Source organism: Aotus nancymaae, unplaced genomic scaffold, assembly GCF_030222135.1.
Source record: "Aotus nancymaae isolate 86718 unplaced genomic scaffold, 86718_ANA_hifiasm-v0.15.2.pri h1tg000053l, whole genome shotgun sequence".
Lineage (NCBI taxonomy): Eukaryota > Metazoa > Chordata > Mammalia > Primates > Aotidae > Aotus > Aotus nancymaae.
The window spans coordinates 23,268,242-23,286,130 of NW_026988467.1; the positions used below are offsets into that span (position 1 = coordinate 23,268,242).

General features: G+C 49.2%; 1 protein-coding gene across 2 annotated transcripts in view; it reads left to right on the forward strand.

The window, feature by feature from the left end:
• Positions 1 to 15,395: 15,395 nt before the first annotated feature.
• The window catches only part of ARID1A (AT-rich interaction domain 1A), an 84,087-nt gene continuing 81,593 nt past the window's right edge, over positions 15,396 to 17,889 (forward strand). The window contains exon 1 of one of the 2 annotated variants that reach the window (XM_012439920.3): positions 15,396 to 16,927. In XM_012439920.3, the coding sequence (XP_012295343.3) occupies positions 15,782 to 16,927 (1,146 nt within the window). In that variant the 5' untranslated portion in view covers positions 15,396 to 15,781. The remainder of the gene's footprint in view (positions 16,928 to 17,889) is intronic. The other variant, XM_012439924.2, reaches the window with a different exon arrangement.

Genomic DNA, 17,889 nt, shown 5'->3' on the forward strand with positions numbered 1-17,889 from the left:
CAGCTTCTCCGGAGGCTGAGGCAGGAGAATAGCTTGAACCTGAGAGGCAGAGGTTACAGTGAGCTGAGATCACGCCACTGCACTCCAGCCTGGGCAACAGAGTGAGACTCTGTCTAAAAAGTAAAAGTATAAATAAATAAAGTGGGCCGGGCACAGTGGCTCACGCCTGTAATCCAAGCACTTTGGGAGGCTGAGGCGGGTGGATCACGAGGTCAAGAGATCGAGACCATCCTGGTCAACATGGTGAAACTCCGTCTCTAAAAATGCAAAAAATTAGCTGGGCACGGTGGCGCGCGCCTGTAATCCCAGCTACTCAGGAGGCTGAGGCAGGAGAATTGCCTGAACCCAGGAGGCGGAGGTTGCAGTGAGCCGAGATCGCGCCATTGCACTTCAGCCTGGGTAACAAGATTGAAACTTCATCTCAAAAAAAATAAAAAATAAAAAATAAATAAATAAATAAAATGATTCAAAGTAAAAGTTTAGACCAGGCACAGTGGCTCATATCTGTAATCCCAGCACTTTGTAAGGTCAAGGTGGGCAGATTACTTGAGATCAGGAGTTTGAGACCAGCCTGGCCAACATGGTGAAACCCTGTCTCTACTAAAAATACAAAAATTAGCCGGGCATGGTGGTGCGTGCCTGCAGTCCCAGCTACTCGGGAGGCTGAGGCAGGAGAATCACTTGAACCCAGGAGATGGAGGTTGCAGTGAGCCAAGATCCCCCCACTGCATTCCAGCCTGGGCAACAGAGTGAGACCCTGTCTCAAAAAGCAACAACAACAAAATGTAAAAGTTTAGAATATTCAATAAGGGTCCAGTTGCAGTGGCTCACACCTGTAAGCCCCACACTTTGGGAGGCCAAGGTCGGAGGATTGCTTGAGCTCAGGAGTTTGAGACCAGCCTGGGTAACATAGTGAGACCCTGTCTCTACAAAAAAACAAACAAAAAAAGTAGCCCAGTGTGGTGATGTGCTCCTGTAGTCCCAGCTACTCAGGACACTGAGGTTGGAGGATCACTGGAACCCAGGAGGTTGAGGTTGCAGTGAGACACGATCTCGCCACCGCTCTCCAGTCCCTGCACTTCAGCCTAGGTGACAAAATAATGGGATCCTGTCAGAAAGAAGGAAAGAAGGAAGAAAGAAAGAAAGAAAGAAAAAGAAAGGAAAGAAAGAAAGAGAAAAGAAGAAAGAAAGAAAAGAAAGAAAGAGAAAGGAAGGGAGGCAGAGAGGAAGGGAGGGAAATTTAAAAAGGAATTTCGGTCTCTCTGATTTTTAAGTGTAAAGCTGAAATAATTCAACAAAAGTGATTTTTATTTTTGTTACAAATTCTTTCACAGTTACTTCATTGTGGTTTATGGCCTCTGTTGTTTTCCTTTTCCTTTACAGGTACACTAGGCAAGTTCTCCTAATGCCTGGCCCTCAGGGAAGCTTGTAGGGTGAGGCAATTTGGAAAACCCTGTTTTGGAACTGAGTTGCTCCTCAATAGCTCCCCATGGAAGAAGGATTCCTAGTACTGCACCGCTGCAAATGACTTGACATCACTGGCACACAGCTTGGGCTGGAGTGAGGACTGGGGCTTCCTTCTTGAGGCTCTCTGACCCGGGAGGTTCACAGACTAGAGCACCAGGTGATCACCCAGGCACCTGGTCCTCCCATGTGATTCTTGGACTGGTCTCCTCTGAGTGTTGCAGAGACAGACCCAAGAGGCTGCCGAACTTACTTGCTTTCATTTTGTTTTTATATTCTTTCAACTTTTAGGCTGACTTTTTTTTTTTTTGAGACACAGTCTCGCTCTGTCACTTAGGCTGGAGTGAAGTGGTGTGATGGTGGCTCATGCAACCTCCACCTCCCAGGTTCAAGTGATTCTCCTGCCTCAGCTTCCTGAATAGCTGGGATTACAGGCCTGCGCCACCATGCCCAACTAATTTTTTTGTATTTTTAGTAGAGATGGGGTTTCACCATGTTGGCTGGGCTGGTCTCGAACTCCTGACCTCAAGTGATCCATCTGCCTCAGCCTCCCAAAGTGCTGGGATTACAGGCATGACCCACTGTGCCCGGCCTAAGCTGACTTTATCTCCTAGTCTAGGGAAGAAAATGTGACATGTACTGTCACAGGCGAGTTTCTGGCACACCATGTTACTGAAATGTACTTCTTCCTTTAAAAAAATTTTTTTTGAGACGGGTCTCACTCTGTTGCCCAGAGTGAAGTACAGTGGCACAATCTCAGTTCACTGCAACCTCCACCTCTTGGGCTCAAGTGATCCTCCTGTCTCAGCCTCCCAAGTAGCTGGGACTACAGATGCATGCTACCATGCCCAGCTAATTTTTGTATCTTCAGGAGATTCAGGGTTTCACCATGTTGCCCAGGCTGGCCTCAAACTCGGGGACTCAAGTGATCTGCCTACGTCAGCTTCCCTAAGTGCTGTGATTAAAGGCATGAGCCACCATGCCCGACTTTGCTTCTTCCTTTTAAAATAATTTTTCAAATATACTTTTATAAATTTGACCCCTAGCCCACAGCTTTCTATTACTGTGTACCCAGCATTACCTATGTGAATGCCTAAGCAGTATAGAAACTTAAGAATTTGTTTTCTTCTCTTTTCTAAATTATAGAAGAGTCTAATGCTGTCAACTGGTAAATGTTTAGAGTTTAAAGTAAACATCACAAAGTTAACAAATACTTTTACAAATACTATAACAGACATCTGGGTTTGGGGCCAGGCATGGTGGCTCACACCTGTAATCCCAGCACTTTGGGAAACTGAGGAGGGCAGATCGCTTGAGCCCAGGAGTTCAAGGCCAGTCAGGGCAACATGGCAAAAAACCATCTCCACCAAAACTACAAAAATTAGCCGGGTGTGGTGGTGTATACCTGTAGTCCCAGCTATTAGAAGCCTGAAGTGGGAGGATCTCTTGAGCCCAGGAGGTAGAGCCTTCAGTGAGCTGAGATCATGCCACTGCACTCCAGCGTAGGTGACAGAGTGAGACCCCATGTCAATTAAAAACAAAAAACAAGCAAAAAACAAAAACAAAAAAACGGCCAGGCACAGTGGCTCATCTCCACTAAAAATACAAAAATTAGCCGGGCATGGTGGCAGGTACCTGTAATCCCAGCTACTCGGGAGGCTGAGGCAGGAGAATCGCTTGAACCCGAGAGGCAGAGGTTGTAGTGAGCTGAGATCGTGCCACTGCACTCCAGCCTGGGCGACAGAGCGAGGCTCCATCTGAGGCTCCATCTCAAAAAAAAAAAAAAAAAAAAAAGCCAGGTGCAGTGACTCATGCCTATAATCCCAGCACTTCGGGAGGCTGAAGTAGGCAGATCACCTGAGCTCGGGAGTTCGAGACCAGCCTGACCAACATGGTGAAATCCCATCTCTACTAAAAAATACAAAAGTAGCTGGGCTTGGTGGCACATGCCTGTAATCCCAGCTACTGCGAAGGCTGAGGCAGGAGAATTGCTTGAACCCAGGAGGCGAAGGTTGTGATGAGCCAAGATCGTGCCACTGCTCTCTAGCCTGGGCAATAAGAGCAAAAACTCTGTCAAAAAAAAGTTTGGAGGTTTGTTTATAAAAATCTTTTTTAAATAGAGAATTCTTTTGAACATTTACTTTCAAATTTGAAAAATAAGACAAAGAGGTCTACATAGGCAATGCAGCTTTGAATATTTAAGATTTCTTCAGGTAACTGTTCTGCCTTGTGTCACTGCTAGCTGAGACACTCAAAAAGGCTGAACTGAAGGAACAAACTACCTGAAAGGGACAGCCACACTTTCATGGAGTGAGGAAGTGCTGGCTGCCAGTCTGGGACTTCCCAGGTCACTAATTTTGAAACCCACCAAACACTGATCTAAAGATCAAATTCTAGTCTTTCGGTAGCAAGGATCAAAAGATTGAAAGACTGTATTCTGTTTCCTCATCTAGCACCAGGATTCTGTTGGGGAGTTCCAATGAAATGGACTCTAAGTGGAGCTTGCTCTTTTCTTTCTCATCTATCCAGTTAAGGAAATTATTTGATTTGGTGCATCTTAGTCATTCGTTTTGGTGGACAGATGTTTCTTTTGTTACAAAGACCAAGCACCATTCTAAACCCAGAGTCAGCTGCATTGGTAGAACAATATCTCATGATTCCACATAACTGCCTTAGGAGCACTGGATTTCAAACCATGCAGGAATCCCTGGCATGAGCACTGTTATGTATGGGAGCCTGAGTTTGAGAGCATACGGTGTGGTATAAATTGTACATTGTGGACATTTTTGCGCTATTTAGTTCCAGTATAATCACCCAGTGTGAGAGCCTAAGTGACCCTGAGACAAAAGAAAAAAAGGAAAAAGGCTGGGCGCAGTGGCTCATGCCTGCCTGTAATCCCAGCACTTTGGGAGACCAAGGCAGGCAGATCATCTGAGGTCTAGAGTTCAAGAGCAGACTGGCCAACATGGTGAAAACCCATCTCTACTAAAAATACAAAAATTAGCTGGGCATGGTGGTGGCTGCCTGTAATCCCAGCTACTCGAGAGGTTGAGGCAGGAGAATCACTTGAAATCAGAAGCCAGAGGTTGCAGTGAGCTGAGATCGGTGCGACAGTGCGACCAGACCAGGCGGCAGTGCGAGACTACATCTCAAAAAAAGAAAGAAAAAAAAAAAAAAGAGAGAAGAGAGAGGAGGAAAGGGAAGAGCAGAAGAGGAGGAGAAGTTACTTTAATTCTCTTATCCTCTATGGGAAAAAAATAACAAATGTGTAAACCTGAGTATCAGAAGAGTAATAATGTTGATATTGATACCTTTGATAACTATGCCATTGATTTCAAAATATTCAAAATACAAAAGGAAAATCATTATTTTCCTTGTACTCATCAAAATCTCTTTAAGGTCTCATAAAATGGGAGTTGCCATGTTGTCAGTTTTTCCTTGTTTTTCTTTTCTCTTTGTTCATGAGCTTTCTTGGAAAATGAGGGGGGTTTTTTTGGTTGTTGTTGTGTTTTTTTTTTTCAGACTGAATCTTGCTCTGTCATCCTGGCTGGAGTGCAGTGGTGCGACTTCACCTCGCTGCAACCTCTGACTCCCAGGTTGAAGTGATTCTCATACCTCAGCCTCCCAAGTAGCTGGGATTACAGGTGCCTGCCACCAAGTCAAGCTAATTTTTGTGTTTTTAGTAAAGACAGGGCTTCATGGGAAAAGAAATCTCAGTTGAACAGCAAAAAAAGAAAAAAAAAAAAGACAGGGCTTCACCATGTTGGCCAGGCTAATCCTGAATTCCTGATATCAAGTGATCAGCCCGCCTTAGCCTCCCAAAGTGCTGGGAATACAGGTGTGAGCCTGTTTTTTGTTTTGTTTTGTTTTTTTAAAGAAGATATCTCCATGTGTTGCCCAGGCTGGAGTGTGGTGGCTATTCACAGGCACAATTATAGAAAACTGTAGCCTTGGATTCCTGGCCCCAAGCAATACTCCCACCTCAGCTCCTGAGTAGCCACTGTAAGTGACAAAATGAGGGATCTTGATCTGAGTGCCAGGAACTTATAAACAAATATTGAATGCAATAGGCTTGTACTATTTTGGAGGTATATTTTTCCTTTTAAGTAGACATCATCTTATAATGTACTTTATGGGAGGTATAAGGGTAGTGTATACTCAATGTTGTATATAATAGCCGAGTAATTATAAGAGGATCTCCCATTTACAGTAAACTGAATGAAAGGATTGGCATCCCAAACCAAAAAGTGGAAAATGCCAAACTGGTTTCAAAATATCACAGTGAGGTGATGGCTATTCAACTGGCAGAGACCCTCTGCTCTGATGTTTCTAAGCAGACATAGTCCATATGACTGGATTTTGTGAGTCTACTTGAAATCTTGGTTATTATAGTTTATAAATGGATACAGCCATTTGGAAACCTACCTTAAAATGAAAATCTAGACATTTGTCTCAAAAGTAGAGTTAGCTTTCAACCTATAGGCTCCTTGCTTTTAATATTGAGTAGGGCATAAGCCTTTAACTTTCCTTTCCTCTTCTCCTACCCACAATCACTTCCAAGAATACCTCTGTAGAGTTTTCATCTGTCTTTGTAGTACTCCATTCCTGAAAATTCCTTCTCCATGTTTTTGCTATTTCATTTACTTTGGAAAATGGCAGTGTGGAATATGTTTGGTATAACCTTACCTTAATCCTGGCCAGCATCTCTGATCCCCCCGACCAGAAAAAGTATATATATATAATATATGTTATATATATATAATATATGTTATATATATACATATAAAATGTACGTGCATGTGTGTGTGTGTCTTTTCCAGGGTTAAAAATACAGAAGTAGGCCGAGCACAGTGGCTCATGCCTTTAATCCCAGCACTTTGGAAGGCCAGGTGGATCACCTGAGGTTGGGAGTTTGAGACTAACCTGATCAACATGGAGAAACCCCGTCTCTACTAAAAATACAAAATTAACCGGGCATCGTGGTGGGCTCTTGTAATCCCAGCTACCCGGGGGCTGAGGCAGGAGAATTGCTTGAACTCGGGAGGCAGAGGTTGTGGTGAGCCAAGATCGTGCCATTGCACTCCAGCCTGAGCAAAAAGAGCAAAACTCCATTTAAAAAAAAAAAAAAAAAAACCCAGAAGTAAAAACCTTAAACAAAATAGAAAACAAACCTCCTTTATTATCCAGGTTCCCTGCATATTTTTAGTTGTTTAGAAAATGTTTCTCCTGTTGTTCCTGTTAAATATTTCTCATATTTTGGCATCACACACAAAAATATGTTGCCAGAGGTTTGTGTGTATGTGTGTGCATATGTGTGGTAGAGGTGAGGGGGAGACGTGAGCCAATACCACGGTGTGCAATGGTGAAGAACCTACTAAATTAATAAATCTTCACATTAGCAGATCACTGAGACTGTGAATCACTCACAGGCAGTCAAAAGGTGATGTCAGTGAACGGTGATGGCACAGCATGATTGCTCCTGTTTGATACTGCATTTAGGTCCAGCACTACTGCTATTGCAGGGTTCTCCTATGAATTTTATTATGGAATTTCAGAAATTTCTACTGCTGCCTGGGTACAGTGGCTCATGCCTGTAATCCCAGCACTTTGGGAGGCCGAGTTGGGAGGATCACTTGAGCCCAGGAATTCAGACCAGCCTGGGCAACATGGCGAAATCCTGTCTCTATGAAAAAATTTTTAAAAATTTGCTGGGCATGGTGGTGTATGCCTGTAGTCCCAGCTGCTAAAGAGGCTTAGCAGGAAAACCACCTGAGTCCAGGGAGGTCAAGGCTGCAGTAAGCCATGGTTGCGCCACTGCACTCCAGCCTGGGCAGCAGAGTGAGACACTGTCTCCATAAATAAATAAATAGACAAATAAAATAAAATTCTACTGTCAAATAGTAGCTAAATGTAATTTTTCCCCCCAAAACGCAGTCTTGCTCTGGGGTGCAGTGGCACAATCTTGGCTTACTGCAACCTCTGCCTCCCAGGTTCATGGAATTCTCCTGCCTCAGCCTCCCAAGTAGCTGGAACTATAGGTGCCTGCCACCACACCTGGCTAATTTTTGTATTTTTAATAGAGACGCTGCTTCACCATGTTGACTAAGCTAGTCTCGAACTCCTGACCTCAGGTGATCTGCCCACCTTGGCCTCTCAAAGTGCTGGGATTACAGGTGTGAGCCACAGTGCCCAGTGCTAAATGCAATTTTTATAGCATTAATAAGTATTCCAGGAGGTAGTTAAATCAAGGAACAAGGTACTTAATAAAGTTTTAAAATATGGCTTTGGAATGGTTATTATTACCAATAGTCATACTGTTAATTTCTAGTTGAAAGAATAACAGGCTCACGAAAATTTCTAAGCCTTAGGAGAAGACCAATTTTGGTGGAAATTGGGTCAGAAGAACATGTGCAACTCAAGGATTGCTTAAGATAAACAGATGCATAGGGTAAAGCTGCTTTATCATGAAAGGTGAGTAGGGTAGAGTCTGTGTGGTATTGGTCTACAGCTCTTGGTTAAGCTTATAAAATGGTTTTTTTTTTTTTTTTTTTTTGAGACGGAGTTTCGCTCTTGTTACCCAGGCTGGAGTGCAATGGCGCGATCTCGGCTCACCGCAACCTCCACCTCCTGGGTTCAGGCATTTCTCCTGCCTCAGCCTCCTGAGTAGCTGGGATTACAGGCACGCACCACCATGCCCAGCTAATTTTTTGTATTTTTAGTAGAGACGGGGTTTCACCATGTTGACCAGGATGGTCTCGATCTCTTGACCTCGTGATCCACCCGCCTCGGCCTCCCAAAGTGCTGGGATTACAGGCGTGAGCCACCGCGCCCGGCCCGCTTATAAAATGGTTTTTGTTGACCCTCTCTACAATTAGTGACAAATTGTACTAATAATGATGGACTCCTAAAAACCCTCAGTAGCCAACCAGCTTGCAAACTTCCTTCACCTTGAAATTTTTCCTAGAGAGTATTTTCTTTCTGAAGGCTATGTGGTACCTCCACTCTCCTACGATTCCATCTTGGAAACACTGGCTACTACTTCGTAAAGAACTGGATGGTAGGTGTGGTGGAGTCAACTGGAATCCCTCTTTTCTAAACACTTTGGACTTCCAACTTTATCTGGGCCAAAGGGGCCACAAACTCTGGTTTTCTGTTCGACAGAGTATCAATATTTTTAAGTAGCTGTGAGCAATTAGGAGAAAAATACTTAAATGAGCTTTTCGGTTTTGTTCTGAAGTAGAAAGGAACTAGTAAAAATGTGTAATCTGCATCCTGCTCTTGGTGTCTGGGGCAAAAATAGTGTCTAGTGTTGCATAGCACTGTGTGCTCTTGGTGTAGTTTGTGAATGAGTTCTTTTAATGAATATACATTGTGGCAGAGAGGTGTGTGTATCTCTGTGCTGTTTTTATTTATTTTTATTTTTGGAGACAGAGTCTTACTCTGCCAACCAGGCTGGAGTGCAGTGGCGCAATCTCAACTCTCTGCAACCTCTGCCTCCAAGTTCAAGTGATTTTCTCCTCTCTCAGCCTCCTTAGTAGCTGGGATTACAGGCACCTGCCACCATGCCCAGTTAATTTTTATTTTTTAGTAGAGATGGGGTTTCAGTGTGTTGGCCAGGCTGATCTTGAACTACTGAGCTCAAGTGATCTGCCCACCTCGGCCTCCCGTGCTGTTTTGTGTTGTTGTTGTTGTTGTTGTTTGAGACGGAGTTTCGCTCTTGTTACCCAGGCTGGAGTGCTATGGCGCGATCTCGGCTCACCGCAACCTCCGCCTCCTGGGTTCAGGCAATTCTCCCGCCTCAGCCTCCTGAGTAGCTGGGATTACAGGCACACACCACCGTGCCCAGCTAATTTTTTGTATTTTTAGTAGAGACGGGGTTTCACCATGTTGACCAGGATGGTCTCGATCTCTTGACCTCGTGATACACCCGCCTCGGCCTCCCAAAGTGCTGGGATTACAATGTTGTTGTTGTTTTTGAGATGGAGTTTCACTCTTGTTGCTCAGGCTGGAGTGCAATGGCGTGGTCTTGGCTCATCACAACACAACCTCCGCCTCCCAGGACCAAGCTGCCTCAGCCTCCTGAGTAGTGGGATTACAGACATGTGCCAGCACGCCTGGTTAATTTTTGTATTTTTAGTAGAGACGGGGTTTCTCTGTGTTGGTCAGGCTGGTCTCGAACTCCCAACCTTAGGTGATTTGCCCACCTTAGCCTCCCAAAGTGCTGGGATTATAGGCATGAGCTACTGCCCAGCCTCGTGCTGTTTTTAAATGACTTGTTGGATAGGCTTGATGAACTGTGCTGGATTATTTCCTCCGCTGTCTCCTGTTTTCTCCCTCCCAGAACAAGACTGGAAGAGCAACAGCACACTTCTATATAGGTCTCCAGTAGTCTCTTTGGAGGGGTAGGCCAATAAGAACCAACCTGCTGGTCCATACCCCCAAACCCTCTGGTGACTACTGAATCCAGTTTCAATATTGTTAAATTTCAGGGAAGAAAGTGATAATGTGGAAAAGTGCCAAAACTCAGTCTAATTTTTCCTGGCAGCTTTCCCTTGGTGTCATTTGTAAGTTCTGCATTTCACTGGAGTGAGTGCCACACTGCTACTGTGACTATAATAGTCACTCCCATGCCCGACTTTTTTGTTTGGTCCATTTTATCTTTGGGAATAGGCATTTTCTGTGGGGATAGGTGGGTTTAAACCCTATTAAAGCTGGTCAGAATGTTTTTCATTAGGGGCCACTCAATTCCTGTCTTATATCTAATAGATTTCTTTGGATTTTCTTTGATTCTTATACAAAAACAACCCAGTAACATCATGCTGGCGGATTCTCTTGAGGTGGCTGTGTTGCAGAGAACAGACAGCACATTTGCTTTTTTAGCGACCTATCCTATTTCATAGGACTGCATGCCTGCCTCCCTCCATTTTGTCTGTGCTTACACTGTTTTTCCTTCTCTTTCCAACACTTTGACAGAACTTGTGTTGGAACAAAAGACTCCATTCCAGATCCATTCCAGAGTTGCTGTGAGAAACTTACCCACTGACTCTTTTTCCTAACTCAGTAAAATGGCAGTGTAAGAAAGCTTTATGCAGGCAAGGGCTGAAAGAAATCTCCACCTAGAATAGAGTGTTTGATTTTTCCTTCTGATTTTCTTGTCAACTCTCAAAAACTTCCCTTATAATCATTTTATATGTGTGAAATTTTCCTAGGTTGGTTTTAAAGAAGAAACAAAACAAAAGCAGCTACATTGGTTTAATATGGGAAGTCAAAGATAACAGACTTTTCCTGTTCCTGGGCAATAGCCTTCTGTGTTAAGATTGGTGACCTTACCTTTCCTTGGTAATATTATTGGTGCTTAGCCTTCCAGATCTAAAAACAGCTTAGTGTAATAAGTACCAAGTACAAAATTGTTAAGTTTCTCTTTTGATTGACTATGAAGTGGCTATCAAGCTTCTTTAAGTAGGTTTTTCATACAGTATTTTTTGTATCAGTTGGTGAATACAAATCTTCAATGAAATCAGCAGAAATAAGAAATCCAAATTTCTGATCTGTCCAGTGGTTTTATAAAACCCCAGTCCTGTTTTTTGTTTTTGTTTTGTTTTGTTTTAACATTATTACTGGTAGTTTTACTCAGTCTTTTCCACAAAAATAAGCTCACTGGTCAACAAGCTCACCAGTGAGACTGGTGAGTGAGGCTGTACTTAGGAAAATATGAAAGCCTTGGTGCCTTTTCCTCATATTAGACTGGCCCGGGGTGTTATGTTTTGTTTGAAACCTGCCATAAGCCAGACCAGCCTGGTCTTTTACTTATTTTATTTTTTATTTTAGTTTTGGGGGATGTGGTGGTGAGGGTAATTCTTATTTTATATTGGGACAAAATAAGCTGGTTGACTTATGCCTGAGGCCCTTTTTTTTCACGGCTGCTTTGGGGAAAAAAAAGTCTCATTCAGAAATTAACGTTTCTCAAAATGTGTTCCTTATTATTCTGAAATATAAATGCCCCCAAATTGCTTAAGAGTTTGAGATGAGTGGGGAAAGGATCTAAGAAAAGCATTTATTGTGTGCCCAGCAAATCTGAGGCCTCCTGGTTTGCCCCTTTGGGATTCTAGGTCCTTGGCAGGCACAGTTTTACCGCGAAGAGCTATTGAATGCCATTCGAGTTCAATCCATTTTTCTCAGTCTAAATCCAGTTCGTATTTTACAGCTCCCGTCTGCGAGCCGGTAACTTAATGAATTGCCTTGACTCTTGCTTCAATCCACTTTCCTCGCTTAATATGCAGCCCAAAGTTTTGCAGCTCGCTGTCAGATGGTAGTGCTAGACTTTCACACGGATCCCAAAGCCTCCGCTGGGGCTGTTTCTTAACACGGAGTTACAAACTTTAAGAAACAGACAGCTCCAGACGGAAATCCACGCCAGGCTTTGAACTCTGCTTCTGGCTTCCGTCAACTGACACAGTTGCCCTTTTGCTCAAACTCGCAGCTCCAGTTCGCACTCGAGAGAGCTCTGCTGGGTGTCTGCTGCTGTGCCACGGCGGGAACGTGTGGGGGCAACAACCTGGCACTCCAACGATTCTCCACGCCTTTAGTTAGAAACCTAAGAAAACCCTCACTAGGGTCCCTGGGCTTCAAACGATTTCTCCCACAAGGATTGGGTGGAGGAAGGAGCCGAGCCTGATCTTCTGCTTGTTTGTTGAGTTTTGTATTTCAGACATTTAGGGGAAACAAGTTGCGAGAGAGGAAGGGCTGTCTTCCCTGCAAACGTTTCCCTCTCCTAGCAAACCTTCCAGGCCTCAGTTCCACATTTTGCAGTTGACTGTGTGGATTTTAATAGGTTGTTCCCTTATCCTCGGGCCCAATCCATGCACACTGTGCAGCCGAATAAAATGGGAGCACATCCTCTGCCATTTTCAGCCGGTTTGTCCTGGCAGCCCTCCCCCACTTCCTTGGCTGCTCTGCCGCTGGAGTTAATGCGCCCAGAAACTCCGCCTGATCCTCCAGGCCGTAGCTCCAGTCCGCGTTTGCTAAGTGCCGTACAGTCGGGGACAGCGATAAGAACTCTCCTGTGAGGGAGAGCTAGCAAGACTTTAGTCCGGTTTCCATGTCAACGATTCAGTCCATATTTGCCATCAGGCTGTTGGCCGTGGCGCTTTCGCCAGGGTAGCGCTGTCCTAGTCCTAGTTCTCCAATCTGCGCCGGGATTCCTGAGCTGCCTGGGTGTGGGGTTAAAAGGCAGGAGCCGTGGGGGAAACAACTCCACTGAAGGGAGAACCCCCAGCCCCCAGCCGGGGTCTTGCTGCTCGGGCCAGCCACGTGCCCAGCTCCTCCCTCCCTCCCCCCCTTTCCCGTTGCCACTGCCCCTAGGGAGAGCTCATGGGCCAGTTTCTAAAAAAGTTCCCTCAGCCCAACAATCCCTGGGATTGTGGTGTGGGGCTCTAAAGGTAGAAGTGGAAGAGAACCCTAGTGAATTAAAAAAAAAAAAAAAAAAAAAAGTAGAGAAATCCCACATTATCGCCTCCAACCCAGGTGAATAGATTTTTGTGCACTTTACCTTATTGCTAGAGAAAAATGGTGACTGTTTTCAAAACAGCGTGTCCACGTGTAGGGAAAGATTTTTGGCGCTTTCCATATTTCACAGCCATGGAAGAAAGGGGATGAGGGCTTTCTTTGGAGACAAATCCATTCTAGCTTCCAGTTTTTCACTGGGCTCCAGGTTTCCCATTACACCCCAGCTCTGAGGAAAATGGCAGGATAATTGCATGTAAAAAATTCCTCATTTGTGTGCAGGACTCAGGACTGTTTGCCAGCTCAGAGGCAGTTGATTAAATAGCCAAGCTCTACGAGGCAGCCTATAATTTCGTTTCTAGGACCTAATGCACTAGGGAGAGTTGTTGCCCCTGAGGACTGTGAGTGAAAAGAGGGCACTGGCCCATACCAGTCAGTCGGCTCTCCTTGGTAGGCTGGTTTGGTTCTTGGCTAGAGGCCGGGGGAGGGGAAGAGAATAAAGCTATGGGATTTTTTTTTTTTTTAATCTCACCACTCTTTGATTAACAGGAAGGTTTTGACTTTTTGGTGTAGGATGCACTGTTTCTTGCGGGGAGAAATGACTTCAGGCTTTGGAATTATTCGTAGTGACCAGGGACATGGCCAGCACTCCAGGGTCCTGCATAATCTGTTCTAAGGTAATGGTTCTGTGGCAGTGAAGTCTCCTTTTACAAATCTGAGGGAGAAAAGAGATCCTGGTGTCTAGGAACACAGGCCTGGGCCTTTCCCAATGCAGACTTGGATCTGGTGTGGAACTGGAATCCCCTCTAGCTTTCGTAGCCTGTCAAGTCAGAACATTCCAAGTCAGCCTGAGGAAGAAAAGGCTGCTGCTGGGATTTGGTGGGGACTGTAGATCAGGACAACACTGGAGCTTTCTGTGTATGCCTTGATCTGTTCAGATAAACCTGGCCTTATACCCAACTCCAGCTCAGTAGGGGTCTCTTAGAATGTAATGGTAAACTTTAAACAATCTTTACACTGCAGGATAGAAAACAAATCTGAGAAGCATCCATTTTCTAAGTGACTCGTTGGACTGTGCCTGTTCTTTAAGGAGAAAATGGTTTCCATTTTGTGCATCTCTCTTCTGGTAATTGTTTGAACACTCAGGTTCCTGCAGTCTCTGGAGCCTCTTCTGTGGGTTTTCAGTCTTAGAAGTTACTGTCTTTGGAGACTAGGGCTACTGGTCATTGTGGGCTAAATTATCTTAAGAGAGTGAGAACAGGGTTTGGGTTCTCCTGCTGGATGACTGTTTTGTGCCCCTAAAACAGCTTCAGCGGCCTCCATTTTAAGTCAGAGGTGAGATGATCAGTTTTGACTTCAAATCCATTTTTATATTCTGGTATCATTGTTGAATGTGCTCACAATTTTTTTTTTCTTTAAGGCAAGTAGACCGAAGGCAGCTTTGGTGACTCCACTTCTTTGAAAGTCACCCTCCTCCACCCTCTGACTTTAAGTGACAGGGAGTTCCCTCCCCTCTCTGTCTTTCAATTCTGTGAAATGGGGATAATCCGGACCTCATGCCCCCAGAGCCTTGGGAGGACCGGCTAACGAGGGCAGGCGAGTGGGAAACGAATCATCCAAACAATGATCAGTCAGTCATTCCTTTGGGCTTGCAAAAGGGGTAAAAAGCAGGGCTCACTCAGCTGGGTCTTTAGCGGGGTCCGTAGAAGGCTTTGAAGAGGAAAAGTGCTGTAGAGGTGCTAAGCAGCCCCAACGGACCGGGCCGGCTGCCAGGGGGTCAGGCCTGGGCCGAGGCGGCCGCGGTCTCGGGCTCTGGCCAATTTTGCAGCCGTGGGTAAAGTTCACGCTGCCCGCTCCCCTCGGTACGGCCGGTAGGGGACAGATCAGGATAGGGACGCCGGGAGGGAGGCGGCGCAGGCTCCAGAGAGGCGCGGGCTCCGGGCCGGGTTTTCTCCGAAGCCTTCGGCGGCGGCGCTGCCTAGCGAAAGCGGCTGAGGGACTGCCGCCGCCGCGGCTCGTTCTCTCCCCTCCTCCTTTGTGAGGGGAAGGGAGCGAGTCCGTTCCACGGTCTGCGCCCGCTCCGCTCTCCACTCCGGGTTTGCCAGGCGGCCGCGACGGCGCTGGGTAAAATGGCAGTGCTGAGCCTCGTGTCGGAGTGAGGGGGACTCGGAGGAGAGTGGGGCGCTCTAGCCGCTCAGTCCGGCCGACCGCTTGCTCGCTTGCCCGCTGCCGCGCAGCAGCCTCGGCCCGAGCCGCGACTGGAGAGGGGAGGCTGGGCGCCCGGCCCGGCCCGCGTTCCGACTCTGGCTCTCGGCGCCCCGGCTGCTGCCGCGCGCCCTCCAGCCCGCCCGTCCCGGGTCCCCCTCCCCCCGCTCCCTCCCTGCGTCCCTCCCCGCCCCCTCCCCCTCGCCTCCCTCCCTCCCTCCCTCCTCCTTTCTCCGGCAGCAGAAAGCGGAGAGTCACAGCGGGGCCAGGCCCTGGGGAGCGGAGCCTCCACCGCCCCCCTCATTCCCAGGCAAGGGCTTGGGGGGAATGAGCCGGGAGAGCCGGGTCCCGAGCCTACAGAGCCGGGAGCAGCTGAGCCGCCGGCGCCTCGGCCGCCGCTGCCTCCTCCTCCTCCGCCGCCGCCAGCCCGGAGCCTGAGCCGGCGGGGCGGGGGGGAGAGGAGCGAGCGCGGCGCAGCAGCGGAGCCCCGCGAGGCCCGCCCGGGCGGGTGGGGAGGGCAGCCCGGGGGACTCGGCCCCGGGGCGGGGTGGGAGGGGGGGAGAAGACGAAGACAGGGCCGGGTCTCTCCGCGGACGAGACAGCGGGGATCATGGCCGCGCAGGTCGCCCCCGCCGCCGCCAGCAGCCTGGGCAACCCGCCGCCGCCGCCGCCGCCGCCCTCGGAGCTGAAGAAAGCCGACCAGCAGCAGCGGGAGGAGGCGGGGGGCGAGGCGGCGGCGGCAGCGGCCGAGCGCGGGGAAATGAAGGCAGCCGCCGGGCAGGAAAGCGAGGGTCCCGCCGTGGGGCCGCCGCAGCCGCTGGGAAAGGAGCTGCAGGACGGGGCCGAGAGCAATGGGGGTGGCGGCGGCGGCGGAGCCGGCAGCGGCGGCGGGCCCGGCGCGGAGCCGGACCTGAAGAACTCGAACGGGAACGCGGGCCCTAGGCCCGCCCTGAACAATAACCTCACGGAGCCGCCCGGCGGCGGCGGTGGCGGCAGCAGCGATGGGGTGGGGGCGCCTCCTCACTCAGCCGCGGCCGCCTTGCCGCCCCCAGCCTACGGCTTCGGGCAACCCTACGGCCGGAGCCCGTCTGCCGTCGCCGCCGCCGCGGCCGCCGTCTTCCACCAACAACATGGCGGACAACAAAGCCCTGGCCTGGCAGCGCTGCAGAGCGGCGGCGGCGGGGGCCTGGAGCCCTACGCGGGGCCCCAGCAGAACTCGCACGACCACGGCTTCCCCAACCACCAGTACAACTCCTACTACCCCAACCGCAGCGCCTACCCCCCGCCCGCCCCGGCCTACGCGCTGAGCTCCCCGAGAGGTGGCACTCCGGGCTCCGGCGCGGCGGCGGCAGCTGCCGGCTCCAAGCCGCCTCCCTCCTCCAGCGCCTCCGCCTCCTCGTCGTCTTCGTCCTTCGCTCAGCAGCGCTTCGGGGCCATGGGGGGAGGCGGCCCCTCCGCGGCCGGCGGGGGCACCCCTCAGCCCACCGCCACCCCCACCCTCAACCAACTGCTCACGTCGCCCAGCTCGGCCCGGGGCTACCAGGGCTACCCCGGGGGCGACTACGGCGGCGGGCCCCAGGACGGGGGCGCTGGCAAGGGCCCGGCGGACATGGCCTCGCAGTGCTGGGGGGCTGCGGCGGCGGCAGCGGCGGCAGCGGCAGCCGCTTCGGGAGGGGCCCAACAAAGGAGCCACCACGCGCCCATGAGCCCCGGGAGCAGTGGCGGCGGGGGGCAGCCGCTCGCCCGGACCCCTCAGGTACACAGCTGAGTGGGGAGGGGGCTGGGGCGAACGTGGTCCTGGGGGTGGGTGGCGGCTGCGGTGAGCGGGCCACAGCCTTGGGCTCCCCTCAGTCCCGGGCCCCCACTGCTGGGGAGCTGCCATTGTCTGGCTCTTCTCTCTTAAAATGGCTGCCTGTCTGCCTTCCTCTCCTTCCCTACTTTAGCCTTTGTGTCGGGCTTTCCCAGAAATGTCTGCTTCTCTTTTTCCTTTCCCCTGGTCCCTTTGAACTCCAGGGGTCGTCATGGGGATGCGGGGCAGAGTGTGTGGGGAAGGGCCTGGCCGGGGGTGAGGGGGTGCTGGGGGCTCAGGTTAGAAGTGTAGGCAGTGGTAGGAGCCCAGGAGTTGAGTGAACGTTTTTCTTTGCTCACCTGCCGCTCCTGTCCGCCTCCCGGCCTTCCTCTGGGCCGCCCCCCGCATCTGTGCTTTCAAGGAGGGCCCCTAGAGCTCGGGGGGACCTCGAGGGAGGGCAGGGGACTGCTTGGGAGCTGCTAGAGGCCGGCTGCGGTTCACCTAGGGCAGCCCGGGCCATCTCTTGTCTTAGGCTCCGCCGGCCCAGTGGCCTGGGCTTCTCCCTGGAAGTGCTGGTAAACAGCTGAGTGATTGGAGTAGTAAGTGCAGATTGCTTTGGTTTGGGATTTGAATTATGGAGGTAAAATCCTTCTGTCAAAGCCAGGAGACAGTTGGTCTTAGGTTGACATCCTATCTGTGATCTGATTGGCTCCCCATCTCCTGCTCTTGGCCATTTATAATTGCCTCTGATGTAATGGTACAACAATCCTGATGAGCTCATAAACTTTTACACTCTGCTTTTCTGCCAGTGATAACCCAAACCATCGCTGTCACTATCTGCCTTTTATTCCAGAGCTGAAATTGGCTGTGACCTTGAGGAGGGAGGTTTAAGTAGCAATACTGTATCAGCAGGAGCGGAGTCTCAGACA